At 38.7% G+C, this 13,029-nt stretch overlaps 1 protein-coding gene across 3 annotated transcripts in view; it reads right to left on the reverse strand.

The window, feature by feature from the left end:
* PCNX1 (pecanex 1) overlaps positions 1–13,029 on the reverse strand; it is a 79,898-nt gene that overhangs the window by 40,309 nt on the left and 26,560 nt on the right. Inside the window, exon 7 of one of the 3 annotated variants that reach the window (XM_081185809.1) lies at positions 5,386–5,515. The exons of 1 other annotated variant lie outside the window; for it this stretch is intronic. In XM_081185809.1, coding sequence (XP_081041935.1) covers positions 5,386–5,515 — 130 coding nt within the window. Of the gene's footprint in view, positions 1–5,385; positions 5,519–13,029 lie in introns of all 3 variants that reach the window. One more of the 3 variants, XM_081185808.1, reaches the window with a different exon arrangement.

A 13,029-nucleotide genomic window follows, 5' to 3' on the forward strand; every position in this document is an offset into this window, starting at 1 on the left:
ATGCAATATTTCAATATATTTCATTTCAATGTTCATATGTTGACATATCGGAGGTGACTGAAAAGTTTATGCTTCGAGAATTTGAACAAATTGTGCGACTGAGGATTGCTGTGAAACTGATCATCTCTGTATTTCAGAAATTTGAAGCCCATCAAATAGATTTTACTTCTAATTTAAATCCCATTTTTATCATGGACTACTGGCAATAAAAAATGAAAACAGCAATAACCTACCCCGCTGGGTAATTTTGGGGGACATTAAAATTAAAGATTTCAATTTTTTTTAATGTTATGTTAATACCAGAAATGTATTCCAAGCAAATGCCATGGGAGACTATTGATTAAATACCTCCTTAAAATAGCACTTCAATTTAATTCTCTAAGAGAGAAGGACACAAGTCAGATTAGATTTTTCTGCTGCTAAAGGTGTGGTTTTTGATTACGACTTCACAACAAGAACCCCCAGAAAGCAAAATAATAATAACGTGCTATTCCCCCATAATCTTTGCTAACTCCTACTGTTGCAAAAAACACTATAAAGATTATTCTTTTAACTCACCTACAAGCTGAAGCTAAAGAACTATTACTGTTGTAAGTGAATAGCAGAGAACTTTTCAGTAAGGCCTGAGGAATCACAATAAATATAAAATACTATCAACAAACACTTGCAGGCACATTGCATTCACTTCAATTTTTCAAGGCAGTTGCACAGACAAATGCTGCCATGCCACATTCAGACCAGTAAGAACAATGTTAGTCTGAATGACCCAGAAAACATTACTGGTTGGTAATTTAGCAGCAGTTATATTTCTATTTTCCCATTTGCATCTACTGATTAGTTTAGATAGGGAATTTGCTGGGCTTAGGAAGCCTCTCAAAGGCTCCTATTAAACGACAGCCTTACCTAGATGTAACTCTCTCTGAAATTATTGGGAATAAGACCTCATTTAAGCATATACAGTACCTCTAAGGACAGCTTTCCCTAACCTGATGTTCTTCAGGTGGTTTTGAATTCCCATCAGCCCTGGCAGCTTCTGCCAATGTGGTTGCTCAGTGCCTGTGTCTAGTATCATGGGCAATCAACACTCAGTCTCCAGTAGCCAGGAGGAAGTGATTGCATCCAGGTCACTAGAGGTACATGTAAATGTTGTGAGAAAATAGGTCTAGCCTTGGAAAGTCAGGCAGCCAACCTCAGTAACTGTCCTTCTTAGAAACAGGTCAATTGATGAACTTCAGTAGATTCATGAATACGTTTCAGATTGCGAGTGCTGGTAATATTTTGTTTGTTTAGTTTTACGTTGGAATATGAAGTAATTCTTCACCAAAAAAGAAAGTGCAAAGTGGCCTCCTTCAGGAGGAAGAGCAGTAAGTAAGTAAGTAAGTAAGTAAGTAAGTAAGTAAGTAAGTAAATGCATTTTTTTAGATTTTCTGGGGGGAAAACAAAAACTAAACTACCACAACTACTTCACTATTGAAAAAAATGAGATTAATTCTACAACACACTACAATTGGCTGAAGCAACTCTGACACTTGAAAGAAGCAGAAAGGATTATTACAATATTTTTATTGTCCTAACCTGGTAAAAATTTATTCCACATTTCTAAAGACTACAAAATGTTTAGGAATTAATTCTACACAGAACTGGAAAACTCCCAAACATTTATTAGGGTCTGGTATCTAAATTGTAGGCAGCAGAGTGATCAGGTGCCCTGAGATTCTTTTTGCCACTCCTAAAATATACTATTTCACTTCTCTGACAGGGTGAAAGATAAGCATGGGTTCACTAGCTGGAAGTGGTGGCAACTTTGCTTTCAAATGAGAAAGCATTGAGTTTGTTACTTAGGAACATCCTGATTTGTGAAAAGGGTATTAGAAGGAGGCATAATGAAAGTGCAAGGAGAGGACAGTAACTTGCAAGAATGGTTAGCAAAAGGTCGGGAAAATAGTTATCTCTGTAATCAGAAAACTTGTATCACATATTTCTGCTGTCTGAGGTTATGTTCCCATTAACATTATTTCAATGAGACAAACTCAATGTGTTTTTTTCTTTCTTAAATGCAGTGGGAGCGAAGAGGACTCCACATTCCTACTTCTGTATTACAACCTCATATTATTCAAATATGGATTTGCCTCACTGTTTCCCAAAGTGCACCTTTTAAGACAGGTGACTAACCTGTGGCCTGCTCAGAAGTTGCTGAGCTATAATTCCATCATCCTTGGCCCTTAGCCATGCAAGCTGGGGTTGATGGGAGCTGTGGTCCAACAACACCTGAAGGACTACACATTAACCACCTGTCACGCAGAGAGAGAAGGTATACTCTTCAAGAAAGCAGAAAAAAGAACTACCAAGATTGCTGTTGTTGGATCCTTCTGTCTTGAGAGACAATGGATAATGTAGAACTTCAACAAGATAGAACTTCAACAAATGGGATTCACTCTGTTGAAGTTCCTAGCTTGTTAGTAAAACAACAACAATAGTAGTAGTAGATGCAAATTCATGTTTAATTCTCTATATAACCATGTGTGAACATTACAGAAGGCACATCAAGTAACTCACACTGTTTGCCTAAGGAACTCTTCTTTCCTTATAAAAGCTGACACTGAAAGCATAATCTGGAGCATAATCTACACAAATGGCTTCCCCAACAATTATGAAACCGTGTAAAGTAGCTCTTAATGAATTTTGGCAATTTTAGTCATACTAGAAAAATCCTACAGTGGCAGATTTAAAGTTGCATAAAGCTACTTCTCACAAATGTATTCCCACACAGGTAGATGCAACACAATACATGTTCTTAGCGGTAATTACAACTCTAGTATGAATACACCTCAAGATGTCTCATGTTAAGACTCTGTTGCTAGAAGAGCAAACAACCATCTTGAGAATTCTCTTTTTTCCATTAAGCACAAATGCAATATAGAAGATGGGCAGTATGCCTAATTCTACACACTTTAGGAATCAATAATAAAAAAAATTATGATTTTCAGTAATGATTTTTACAGGGTTTAAGGAGGTGAAGGTGTAAGGAGAGTGTTTTTTTAATATTGCCAATACAGAGTTCATTTTTGTGTGCTTCTCAAATGCTCACTAAATTATGATAGTTGAATACCACCCTACTTTACACCTAAGTATTACTCAGTGTAGACCCACTTAAATTATTCAACATGACTAACTTAGGTCTATTAATTTCAACAGGTCCACTCAGAGTAAAAATTTAACAGAATACCACGCATAGTCAGGCCTGTGCAGTAATAATAATAATAATTTATTATTTATACCCCGCCCATCTGGCTGGGCCTCCCCAGCCACTCTGGGCGGCTTCCATAAAAACCAAAAATACAGTAAAATGTCACACGTTAAAAACTTCCCTGAACAGGGCTGCCTTAAGATGTCTCCTGAATGTCAGATAGTTGTTTATCGCTTTGACATCTGCTGGAAGGGCGTTCCACAGGGTAGGTGCCACTACCGAGAAGGCCCTCTGCCTGGTTCCCTGTAGCTTTGCTTCTCGCAGTGAGGGAACCGCCAGAAGGCCCTCGGCGCTGGACCTCAGCGTCCGGGCAGAATGATGGGGGTGGAGACGCTCCTTCAGGTATACTGGACCGAGGCCGTTTAGGGCTTTAAAGGTCAGCACCAACACTTTGAATTGTGCTCGGAAACGTACTGGGAGCCAGTACACGTCTTGAGGCCCAAGGCGTGAGTCTTGTTAGAATTTATAAACTCAAACAAAAAAGCAGCCAGTCCCTCATGGGGGTCCCCAACCAGCTTAGCCCTCCGAGGCACAGGGCAAGTCTACCCAGCTCCCACCCACCCACTGGCTGCATGGACCGGCCCATAGTGTCAAGCTGATTGGTTTCTATGGTCATTCCAACAGATCATGGATACATTATTGGCCTACACACTAACAAATTTTACAAGTCTCTCTGCTAGTTCCATTTAAAGAACCAGCACTATCCTGATGACACTGTCTATTATTTATCAGGAAATGTTAAGACATTTTAATTGAGTCTTGCCTCATGGAAACAAATAAATGTGAAATAGGTATCGTGTAAATGAAGCAAGTACTTTCTACTCCATAAAGGTTCAAAAATTAAGAATCCAGCAGCAACAAGCATGATGGCTGTGGAATATCAAATGCCTTCCTGGAGTTACCCAGTTTAGTTCCTCTCATTGAGAAAACTTCTAAGTGGGTTCGACTTCCTTGAATTCTAGCTTTACAAAATAATCATACCACAAAACAAGGGCCTTGTGCCAGCATTTGGTTTAGTGAACATATGCTTTGTTTCAGTCCTCTAAATTGTTTAAAGACAACCTGAGACAAAATAGGTTTGTAAATCTATGGGTGTGGTCTAGTCATAAAGCCAGAGGTCTGAAAGCTTTACGGATGGTGATGCAGACTGCTGTAAAAAACAAACAAACCCGACTGTTATGGTATGTATATATGTTTATATGTTCGCTCTGCACTTTACTCTGCAATTTCATTCCATAACATTTGTTATACTTTCATTCTGCTTAAAAATCTGATCCAAAGAATTCAAAGTATCTTTCCAGTCCTGTACCAGCACATTTATTTTTTCCTAAAACATCCTTCCTTTGGCATCCAGCAGCACACGGCATTCTTAAGTTTTCTTTATGAGCATCAAAATTACAGCAGTTCTTTAGAATCAGGTGTTTAATTGTAGACTTTTAAAACAGATATAAATTTTAATTATCGTTTTTAATCTTTTAAGAGGAATTTGAGATATTTATCCTTTGGTATTTGAGTCTTGATTAAGTAAGTTATTCTGCTTGGATTTGAAGCAGAAATCCTTGTGATCAATCAACCTGAATCAAGGATTTAAAACTCTGAATGGCTTGAGAGCACGTATCACATGTAAATGATTGAATAATTAGATTTGGATCATCCTATTCGTAATGTCCTCAGAAGTTATGCTAATAAGTATAGGAAAGACTTAGCCAGTTTTGGGGGGAGGGGGTTGCATAAAATTTGAACTCACCTACCTCACAGCTCTCGAAAGCTTTCAGATTCAGAAGTAGGCAGACAGATGGATCATTTAATGCAACTTAATGAAACATTGAAAGATTTGACAAACTTAAATGAAAGAGCTAGTTTTTAATGTCAGTTTGTTAGCATTTTAGCTGACCTCAAAGTCATTCACTGGCCTACTCATTTTGACGATAATGGGTTGGGGGAGAGAGACATGAACAGTGCAGTGTACACATGCGCAATCCAAAAAGATCACAAATGCATGCCGTAACAGCTCGAAGATATTGGTTGGTTGGGAGAGGAAGGGAAGGCAAAACAAAGCAATTCTGCAACACCATTGGGAGTGGGAAGCAGTGATCAGCTGCATGCATGTTAGATACAGTGGAACACGGATACCATACCTTAGGGGTGAGCCGATGAGCAATGAAGGAGGGGTAGGGTTACTCCCTGCATTGTGACGGCGCCGTACTGCCTGACGCCTAAATGTGCTGCGCTCACGACGAACTGTGACCACCTCCTCACTGGCTTGTGCTGCTGCATCAAGACAGACCAAGTCAAATTGGAGCCCAGTCCAGTTATGTACAGAGCATCTCATGCTTTCCCCCACAAATTAACTTCCTGGCAGCAGAAGGAACAATTGTTCTGATTGTAGAGTTTGCTCACATAGAGTTTAAGTGTGGAATTGCCATTTAAAAACAAAACAAAACCTGTTTATGTCTGCCTTTTAAAATATAGCTTTATTTTAAATGCAAAAACAACCTATACTTATATATTAAATTGAACCCATGAACTTCTAAAACGCACAATATGCTTTTCTGTATTAGAAAGTTAACGACTCTGAAGGAAGGTGGAAAAAAACAACCTTAAATCCACCTTGGATTTAGGAACTAAATTTAATTATTCTTTGGACCTTGGCCTTAAGTCCTTTTGAGCACATACAGAAAGTCAAAAGAAAAATCAATTTTACAGTTGTCCCTTTGCCTCCAAGAAAATAAAATTCTGTAGTGCAAAAAGCATGTGTGCTGCATTAGCAAGATTTTACAGCATGGAGCACAAACACTCACTCCATTTAGTTCCAAAACAATATGCTTGAATTGTTTTAGCAACCAATTACAAACATACTTGCTCTGGAAATGTATAAATTATAAAATGGATAATTTTTGATCAACGATCTGAATTGTGCCTTTTCTTTTGATGATTTAACTCAATCCATCCTGGTTCCAATATGCTCAAGCATGACACATAAGCTCCAAGGATCAGAGATTCCCTTCTGTTAAATCCTCCTGAATTTGTTTTGCAGGGAGTTCATTCCAGCCTCCTTCCAATGGTGGGATGGATGACAGAAAATAAACTGTGCTTGGATCCTGGCAAGACAAAGGCACTGTGGTTGAGTGGTTCCCATGTCCAAGGAATCAGTCAATTGCCTTCTCTGGATGGAGTTGCACTCCACTGAAAGGAATAAGTATATAGTCTAGGGTTGCTTCTCAATCCAGCCACTGGAGGCCCAGGCAGCCTCTGCAGCTAGAAGAGCCTTTTACCATTGGTACAACAGGTATGGCTGTTCCTGAACCTGGTAGAGCTTGACCACAATAGTTCAGCCATTAGTGACTTCAAGTTTGGATTGCTGCAATGTATTCTGTGTGGGATTTCCCTTGTGATTGATCCAGAAATTCAGAATACAGCAGCACGGTTGGTAACATGAGTGTGACCCTGCCAGCATATAACACCTCTGCTCAGAGACTTGCATAGGTTACAGATTTGCTACTGGGCCAAGTTCAAGGTGTTACTTTTAGCATATAAAGCTGTTAGCAGCTCAGGACCAGCTTACTTGCAAGATTGCCTTACCCCATATATGCCCACTCAATCACTTCAGTCTGTAGAACTGACACTGTTACAGGTGCCACTTAATATTCATTCCACACTTGTAAGAAACAGATATTTTAGTGCAGTGGCACTGAAATCTCTGTCTATTGACATCAAGCAGGCAACTTCACTGTACTCTTTTCAAAGCCTGCTAAAAACATGTTTGTTTAGGCAAGCCTATCCAGATCTGTAGATATTGACGTGTTTTGATTTTAGTTTACTGTTGATTTTAATTACATATTTGATATTTTTTTAAATGCCTGTTTTTAACTTCGCATTATTGACAATGTTAAACATTCATAAATAAAACCTCTAAGTGGTTTGCAAAAAATCAAGTAAGCAGGCAGTTTACAAAGTTTGTTATCTACTGTTCTATAAACTGACATTTAACCATAACATTACATTAAAAACGGCAAATGAATATCAAAGCATTATGAAAGCAGGAACACACCCAATCCCATTTAACCATACATCACTCTTTTAAAGGAAGCCCATTTTTCTGGATAAAAGCCTGTGGCAAATCAGAGTCTAGGACAGGGGGTAGGGAAGAGTGCAAAAACAGGCCTAGTTCAACTGGTGCTAAATCACGCTTTAACATTATGTCTGAAGACACCATCAAGTTCTGCTGCAATCCTATTAATGAGTTCAGTCACCACTCAGTGCTGGAGAGCAGAATCCTCTCATGTAGCTCATCAGCTTTGAGATGGGACTTTATCTGATCAGTTCATTAAGCACAGAACTTTTCAAGCACTGCCTATATAAAAGTGAAGCACAGATTTACTGTTAGATCAAGATACAATTCATGTAAAGGCCTGCTGCTATAGTAGCTAGCTGTGCCACTGCTTGGACAAAAAATGGAAAATCTACCAGTCATCCAAAGGAATGCAGTGTCACTGTCAGAATAGTATTGAAGCTTCTCCAAGTTAGGTTGTGCATGTTCACTCTCCCACCTACTTCCACACAACAGCAAGCTTTCCACATAATTTTCAGAGGAGGAAGTGTATGCACTGTTTTACAAAACAATTGCTTGGTCCTTACATGCCCCTTCCCGCAAAATAAAATCTTAGATCACATGTGTCTCCATTGACTGACCTGCAAAAATCATGGATTTGGTGCTTTCAAGATCAACTGTGAAGCAAAAACATTGATTCCCTCCCACCCAAGGGATCTCTTCAAAACCACCATCAAATCATAGGTCATAACAGATGTCTTCTATGATTTGTTGGTGCATTTGTTGTCATCTAATGTAAAATATTCATGAAGATCTGCGCCTTAAATCCTTGTTGCAGTGGTGCTGTCATTTAGAATATTTACTGAGTATCTACCAGTGTAAGCTATTTTAATATCTTTGGGGGGACCCCACGTAAAATCATGCAAATTTAAGCGGATACATTTTAGTTCTAATGGAGCTCTATTTTACCCAGACCCCAGGAAAAGGCAGAATGTGTCTCTGTCTGTCTCCTGGGAGCAGCCAGAAAGGAAGATACCTGAGTGTGCCCATGGCCATCTCTTAAAATTGCATGTGCATCTATAGGCCCAGAAAATTTGTGATCCCCTGCAATATTTGTTTTAGCTAATGCTATAATATAATAACTAAACCCTGGTTTTCTGTAACTATATAAAAAACCCAGTTTTCTCTTCAGTTATAATGAATTCTTAAATTCAAGCAAAATTTCTTGTATCTTTCTCCCACAGGTAGCAGAAACTTCCAATTACTCAGTTTTAAGAGAAAGCAACAGGATTTTTAAAAACCATGACAGAACTGAAACACTAATGTGTTTTTACAAAAGCTCCAACTAAAGGAGGACAAATAGCCAAATTAAGTGTATAAGGAATTTCACTTCAAGATGTAATATTTTTTTAAAAAAAATGACAGAGACAACATAGGAACATGATGTACTACACAAAGCAGGAATGGGGTATTTGTAAGTCTCTCAGATGATGTTGGATGCCAATCTCACCAGCCCCAGCCGGTATGGCAAGTGATAAGAGATGACAAGGATTATAGTTCAACAACATCTGGAAGATCATAGATTTCCCACACCTGGCATAAAATATGCTGTATAGGAAGCTGCAAAATAGGATTTTTAATATACCTTTAGGTCATTCTGTTGGTGTTTTCCCCCTCAAGGATGGAATGAACCAGACTAGTTTTAATTCTGCATGATCTTGTTGTATCTTGCATACAAGATACATTCCTTAGATGGAAAACAACAAAAAATTGTGGAATTCTGTACATGACTCCTTAGTGCCAAAGCATGTTTTTGTGGCGGAGCAATATACAAGCAACATATTCTTGCCCCTCTGTATTATGGAGCCATTATTTCTAAACATCCCCATTGTACCTGCATAGAACCCTATATGCATTACTGATCAAGCTGTTCTTTGATACAAATCATAATGAATCCAAGGTGGCTATGGAATATTAAGAAAGGAATTACAAGTTCAAACAGTCCTTTTAATTATAAGTATTGGCATATTTTCCAGGCAGATACTTAACACATCAATTTGACAAAGCAAATGCATAGCCCAGTTAAAAGCTTTGTAGAGAAGCAGTGACAATCTTGCAGCTTCTGATATATTTATTATCAGTACACTCAGGCCTCATATCTACTAGCACAAATGTTGGTTTTAGTAACTCTCTTCTATAGCCTTTGTCCTAGAAAACTTCTCAAAGTTCTAGATAACAGCGGCTTACAGTTTCCACTTAGATTCTGTACCAAAGCAAAAGTATGAGAGATCATTACATCTGCTAGAGTAAAGGATGTAGCGGTTGTTAACAGAGATCCTCTCTAGCCTTCCCATTTAATCTGCTTGTGCACTGCTTTGTTCAGAATCACACTGCAAAATTGTAAGTCTCTGTAAAGTCCTTCTGTCCCTTGAACATGAAAGCACCCTCTATTCTTCTACATGAACTTTAGGCAGAAAACCATCAAAAGAAGTAGCATGTTCAAGGAAAGGCATACATCAAAGTAGCTGACCTCTACATAACAAAAAAGCCAGGTATGTTGGAACAGGATTCACAATTTATGGAAAAGATGAAGCACATGAATGTGGCATTAGGAAAGCAAGTTGTAAACAGTCTAATTTCAGACAGTGAGGCTAGAAAAAAAATGAACACTGAAATATGAGGATTACCTTTGCTCTGTTTAGATTAAAGTATGGACATCTATGCAGAGTCACTGAAAGAATTAATTACAGCATTGGGCAGAGCTCTCATTAAGTCACAAACTGATTTCTATAAACCAGTGGCACCAATAGATGAGATTCCAGTAAGGATGCATAACCATTAAGGACACAGATTCAGGTAGGTAGCCGTGTTGGTCTGACGAAGTCGAAATATATATAAAAAATTGTCCAGTAGCACCTTAGAGACCAACTAAGTTTGTTCTTGGTATAAGCTTTTGTGTGCATGAACATACCTAGTTAACACGGAGGGGAGACCTGCTGGAGATCAGGCACTGATGATGACTTTGAGGAAGTGCTGGCCCCCCAAAAAGTTATGTGCATGGAAATACAAAACAGCCTGACTTGCGTGTGACTGCAAACGAAACCAGTGCTTAGCACAAGCTCTCAGGGAGTTCATGGCCACTTCACTGCTGCCGGTTTGTTTTGCTGCTGCGTTGTGCTAAGCTGGGCTCATGGTTTAACTCTCTCCAGACTAACTGTGAACTGTAACCGAGGTTTGTTCTTTGTTTATAGCTTGTGGTTTGGGCTGGGAAAACTGAAACACAAGCCTGGGTTCAAATTACACGCTAAGTCAAGCTTAGCATGGCAACAGCAGCAAAATGACCAGGGGTACAGGAATAATCCTTGGTATCCTTTCAAGGCACAAGTGAAGAGAAGCAGAAGCAGAAGCAGAGAGAATTTAAAGCAAGTTTGGCAAAGAGGAAAGCTTAGGAGCCAAAACTTCTTTTCTAGGGCCCTCAAGATTATACTTCCCATACCCAACTTCTTGCAAGGTTTTTGTCTCCAGCCAACCAGGCAACAGAAGTGCACAGAGCAATAATTTCATCTCACATCTTGACAAAGAATTCCCTTGTTAACTGGCAAAAATATTTTCTAGTTTGCTTTTAGCAGCTATGAGTGGTAGGGTGGTGTATCTAATGTTCGTCCAAGTAACCATTATTGATAGATAATCAATATGCCGCTTGATATGTCCATATGAGGATGTATAAATTAATAATTTGTTAATTTGCTTCCACAACTAGAATTAACAACGATATCCAATTGATTTCAAAAGGATGTAGGTACACCACAAAGTATATCTGCAGTCTTGATTCTATCTTGTCCAATTATGAGACTCATCTTTCACAGATTCATAGCGAAGGTCTGACACCATTCCGAAGTTTTAAAACAGGCAATGAAATAGTTCCTCTCTGCTGCATGTAATGCCACTATCTGTAAACTACTCTTCTGTGCCAAGTTAAGTATGTTTAGCTGTCAAGAATAAGTACTATGTAAATCCCAATCATTAGTCAGTTATTACCCCTTGTAGGTCAGGGGAGGACAACTTGTGGCCCTAATTTCAAAAGCATTCTGAAAGCTATCAGGTCAGAACTCTGACAAGACCAATCCATTCCTGCCCCAGCTACTCTCTGGGTAGTCACTTTTAACTCTGGTCCCAGTCACTTTCACCAAGTGGCCTCCAACAAATTACTCCAGAGAATATGTGGCGCTTCACAGAAAAAAAAGGTTGCCTAGTTGTTTACAATGAATATCCCAACTTTGTTTCTAGGTTATTGCATCACATTTGCCTGACACAGACATAAAGCACCCTATGGGCTCCTGCATAACTTGCACACCTCCTTTCTTTTCTGTTTTCACATATGAATTGCCCCTCCCTTTCACTTTTGGAGCTGCAGCTGGTTAGTACCACCTCTGTATCACAGTTAGCTCAGATCAGAGTTTTCAAGCCCATGTCTAATCATGATTAAAAGGGAAGGAGTACACGAGACAGAGATATTCTAACTGTGGTTGGATTAAGCAGTGTGCCGATCAGAGAAGTGAAGGTTGAACACTTGCTAATCCAAATTCAAGTTAATCTCTTGCTGGCATTAGATGGGAAGCAATGAATAACCTGCCACAAAGGCATAATAAAGGCAAGAAGACAATCTTAGATGTAAATTAAGCATGCTTGCATCACTGATTCTCACAATGCAAAGTTGTTTCATAAGATAAAATAAATTATTCTGCCCAATATGTTGCATTCAGGCTTAACTTTAAACACACTCCTACAAAATACCAAACATCTGCTATTTGGTAAATTAAGCAAAAAGTGAGCAGTTCAACAAAAGTATTCTTACAGTTTCATTTATACATACCCATGTCTTGCAGGAACTCAATTGAAACAACCAAACAAAAGCACATGGGATTATTATTAAGCTCTCAGGAGATTCCCATGGGCAAGAAGCAGTTTTATAAATCAGCATCTCCATATGGGGACTGCTGCCATTTGTGTGGCTGTTGCTCAAACAGGAACATACTTGATTATGTAAGCTGGCATCTATAGGTACAATCCTTATGTGAAGGTGCATGTTCATACCCAGGATGACATTATGTGAGTGTCTCCCATAAGCTCCTGATATATTTTGAAGGGTTGCAAGAAAGAGCAAAACAGCCCCTATGCCTACGAACCAGTCCAACTAAGACTGAGACTCCCAAGTATTCAGTTATTTTTTCAACCTCTATAATAACAATAAAAAGTAAAAGAAAACTTGAGTGGCAAAATCTGAGCCATCGCTTAGCCCAGGACTAGCAAAGACTAAACAAAGGAAAGATATAGCTCATGGCATACTTTAAAGATGAAAAAGCATGGAAGATAAAGTTTTTCTGGACTCCTGAACAAAGAGCTAATCTCGGTGCCTTCAATGAATGTAAATCCACTTTAGCAAATTGTGTGCACCTTCTTTAGACCTACTTTAGTTTAAGAACTACTCCAATAGGCAATTCAGAAGGTGAAAACAAGCTCAATTTTACATTTAGTAAATATAAAATGAAAGTGGAAGTTACATCCAACAGTTTGATGGTGATATTAATCCTAGTGCAAATAAGTGCTGTTCTGGATATGAAGACAAAGCTACACCAAGGCCTAATTATATGGTCACACAGATTGGCCACACTAATAAGGTGTGAAGCCAAATTTTACAGGGAAGATGATCAGATATATATATATATATAGA

The sequence above is a fragment of the Podarcis bocagei genome (genome assembly GCF_964188305.1).
Source record: "Podarcis bocagei genome assembly, chromosome: 1".
NCBI classification, from domain to species: Eukaryota; Metazoa; Chordata; class Lepidosauria; order Squamata; family Lacertidae; genus Podarcis; species Podarcis bocagei.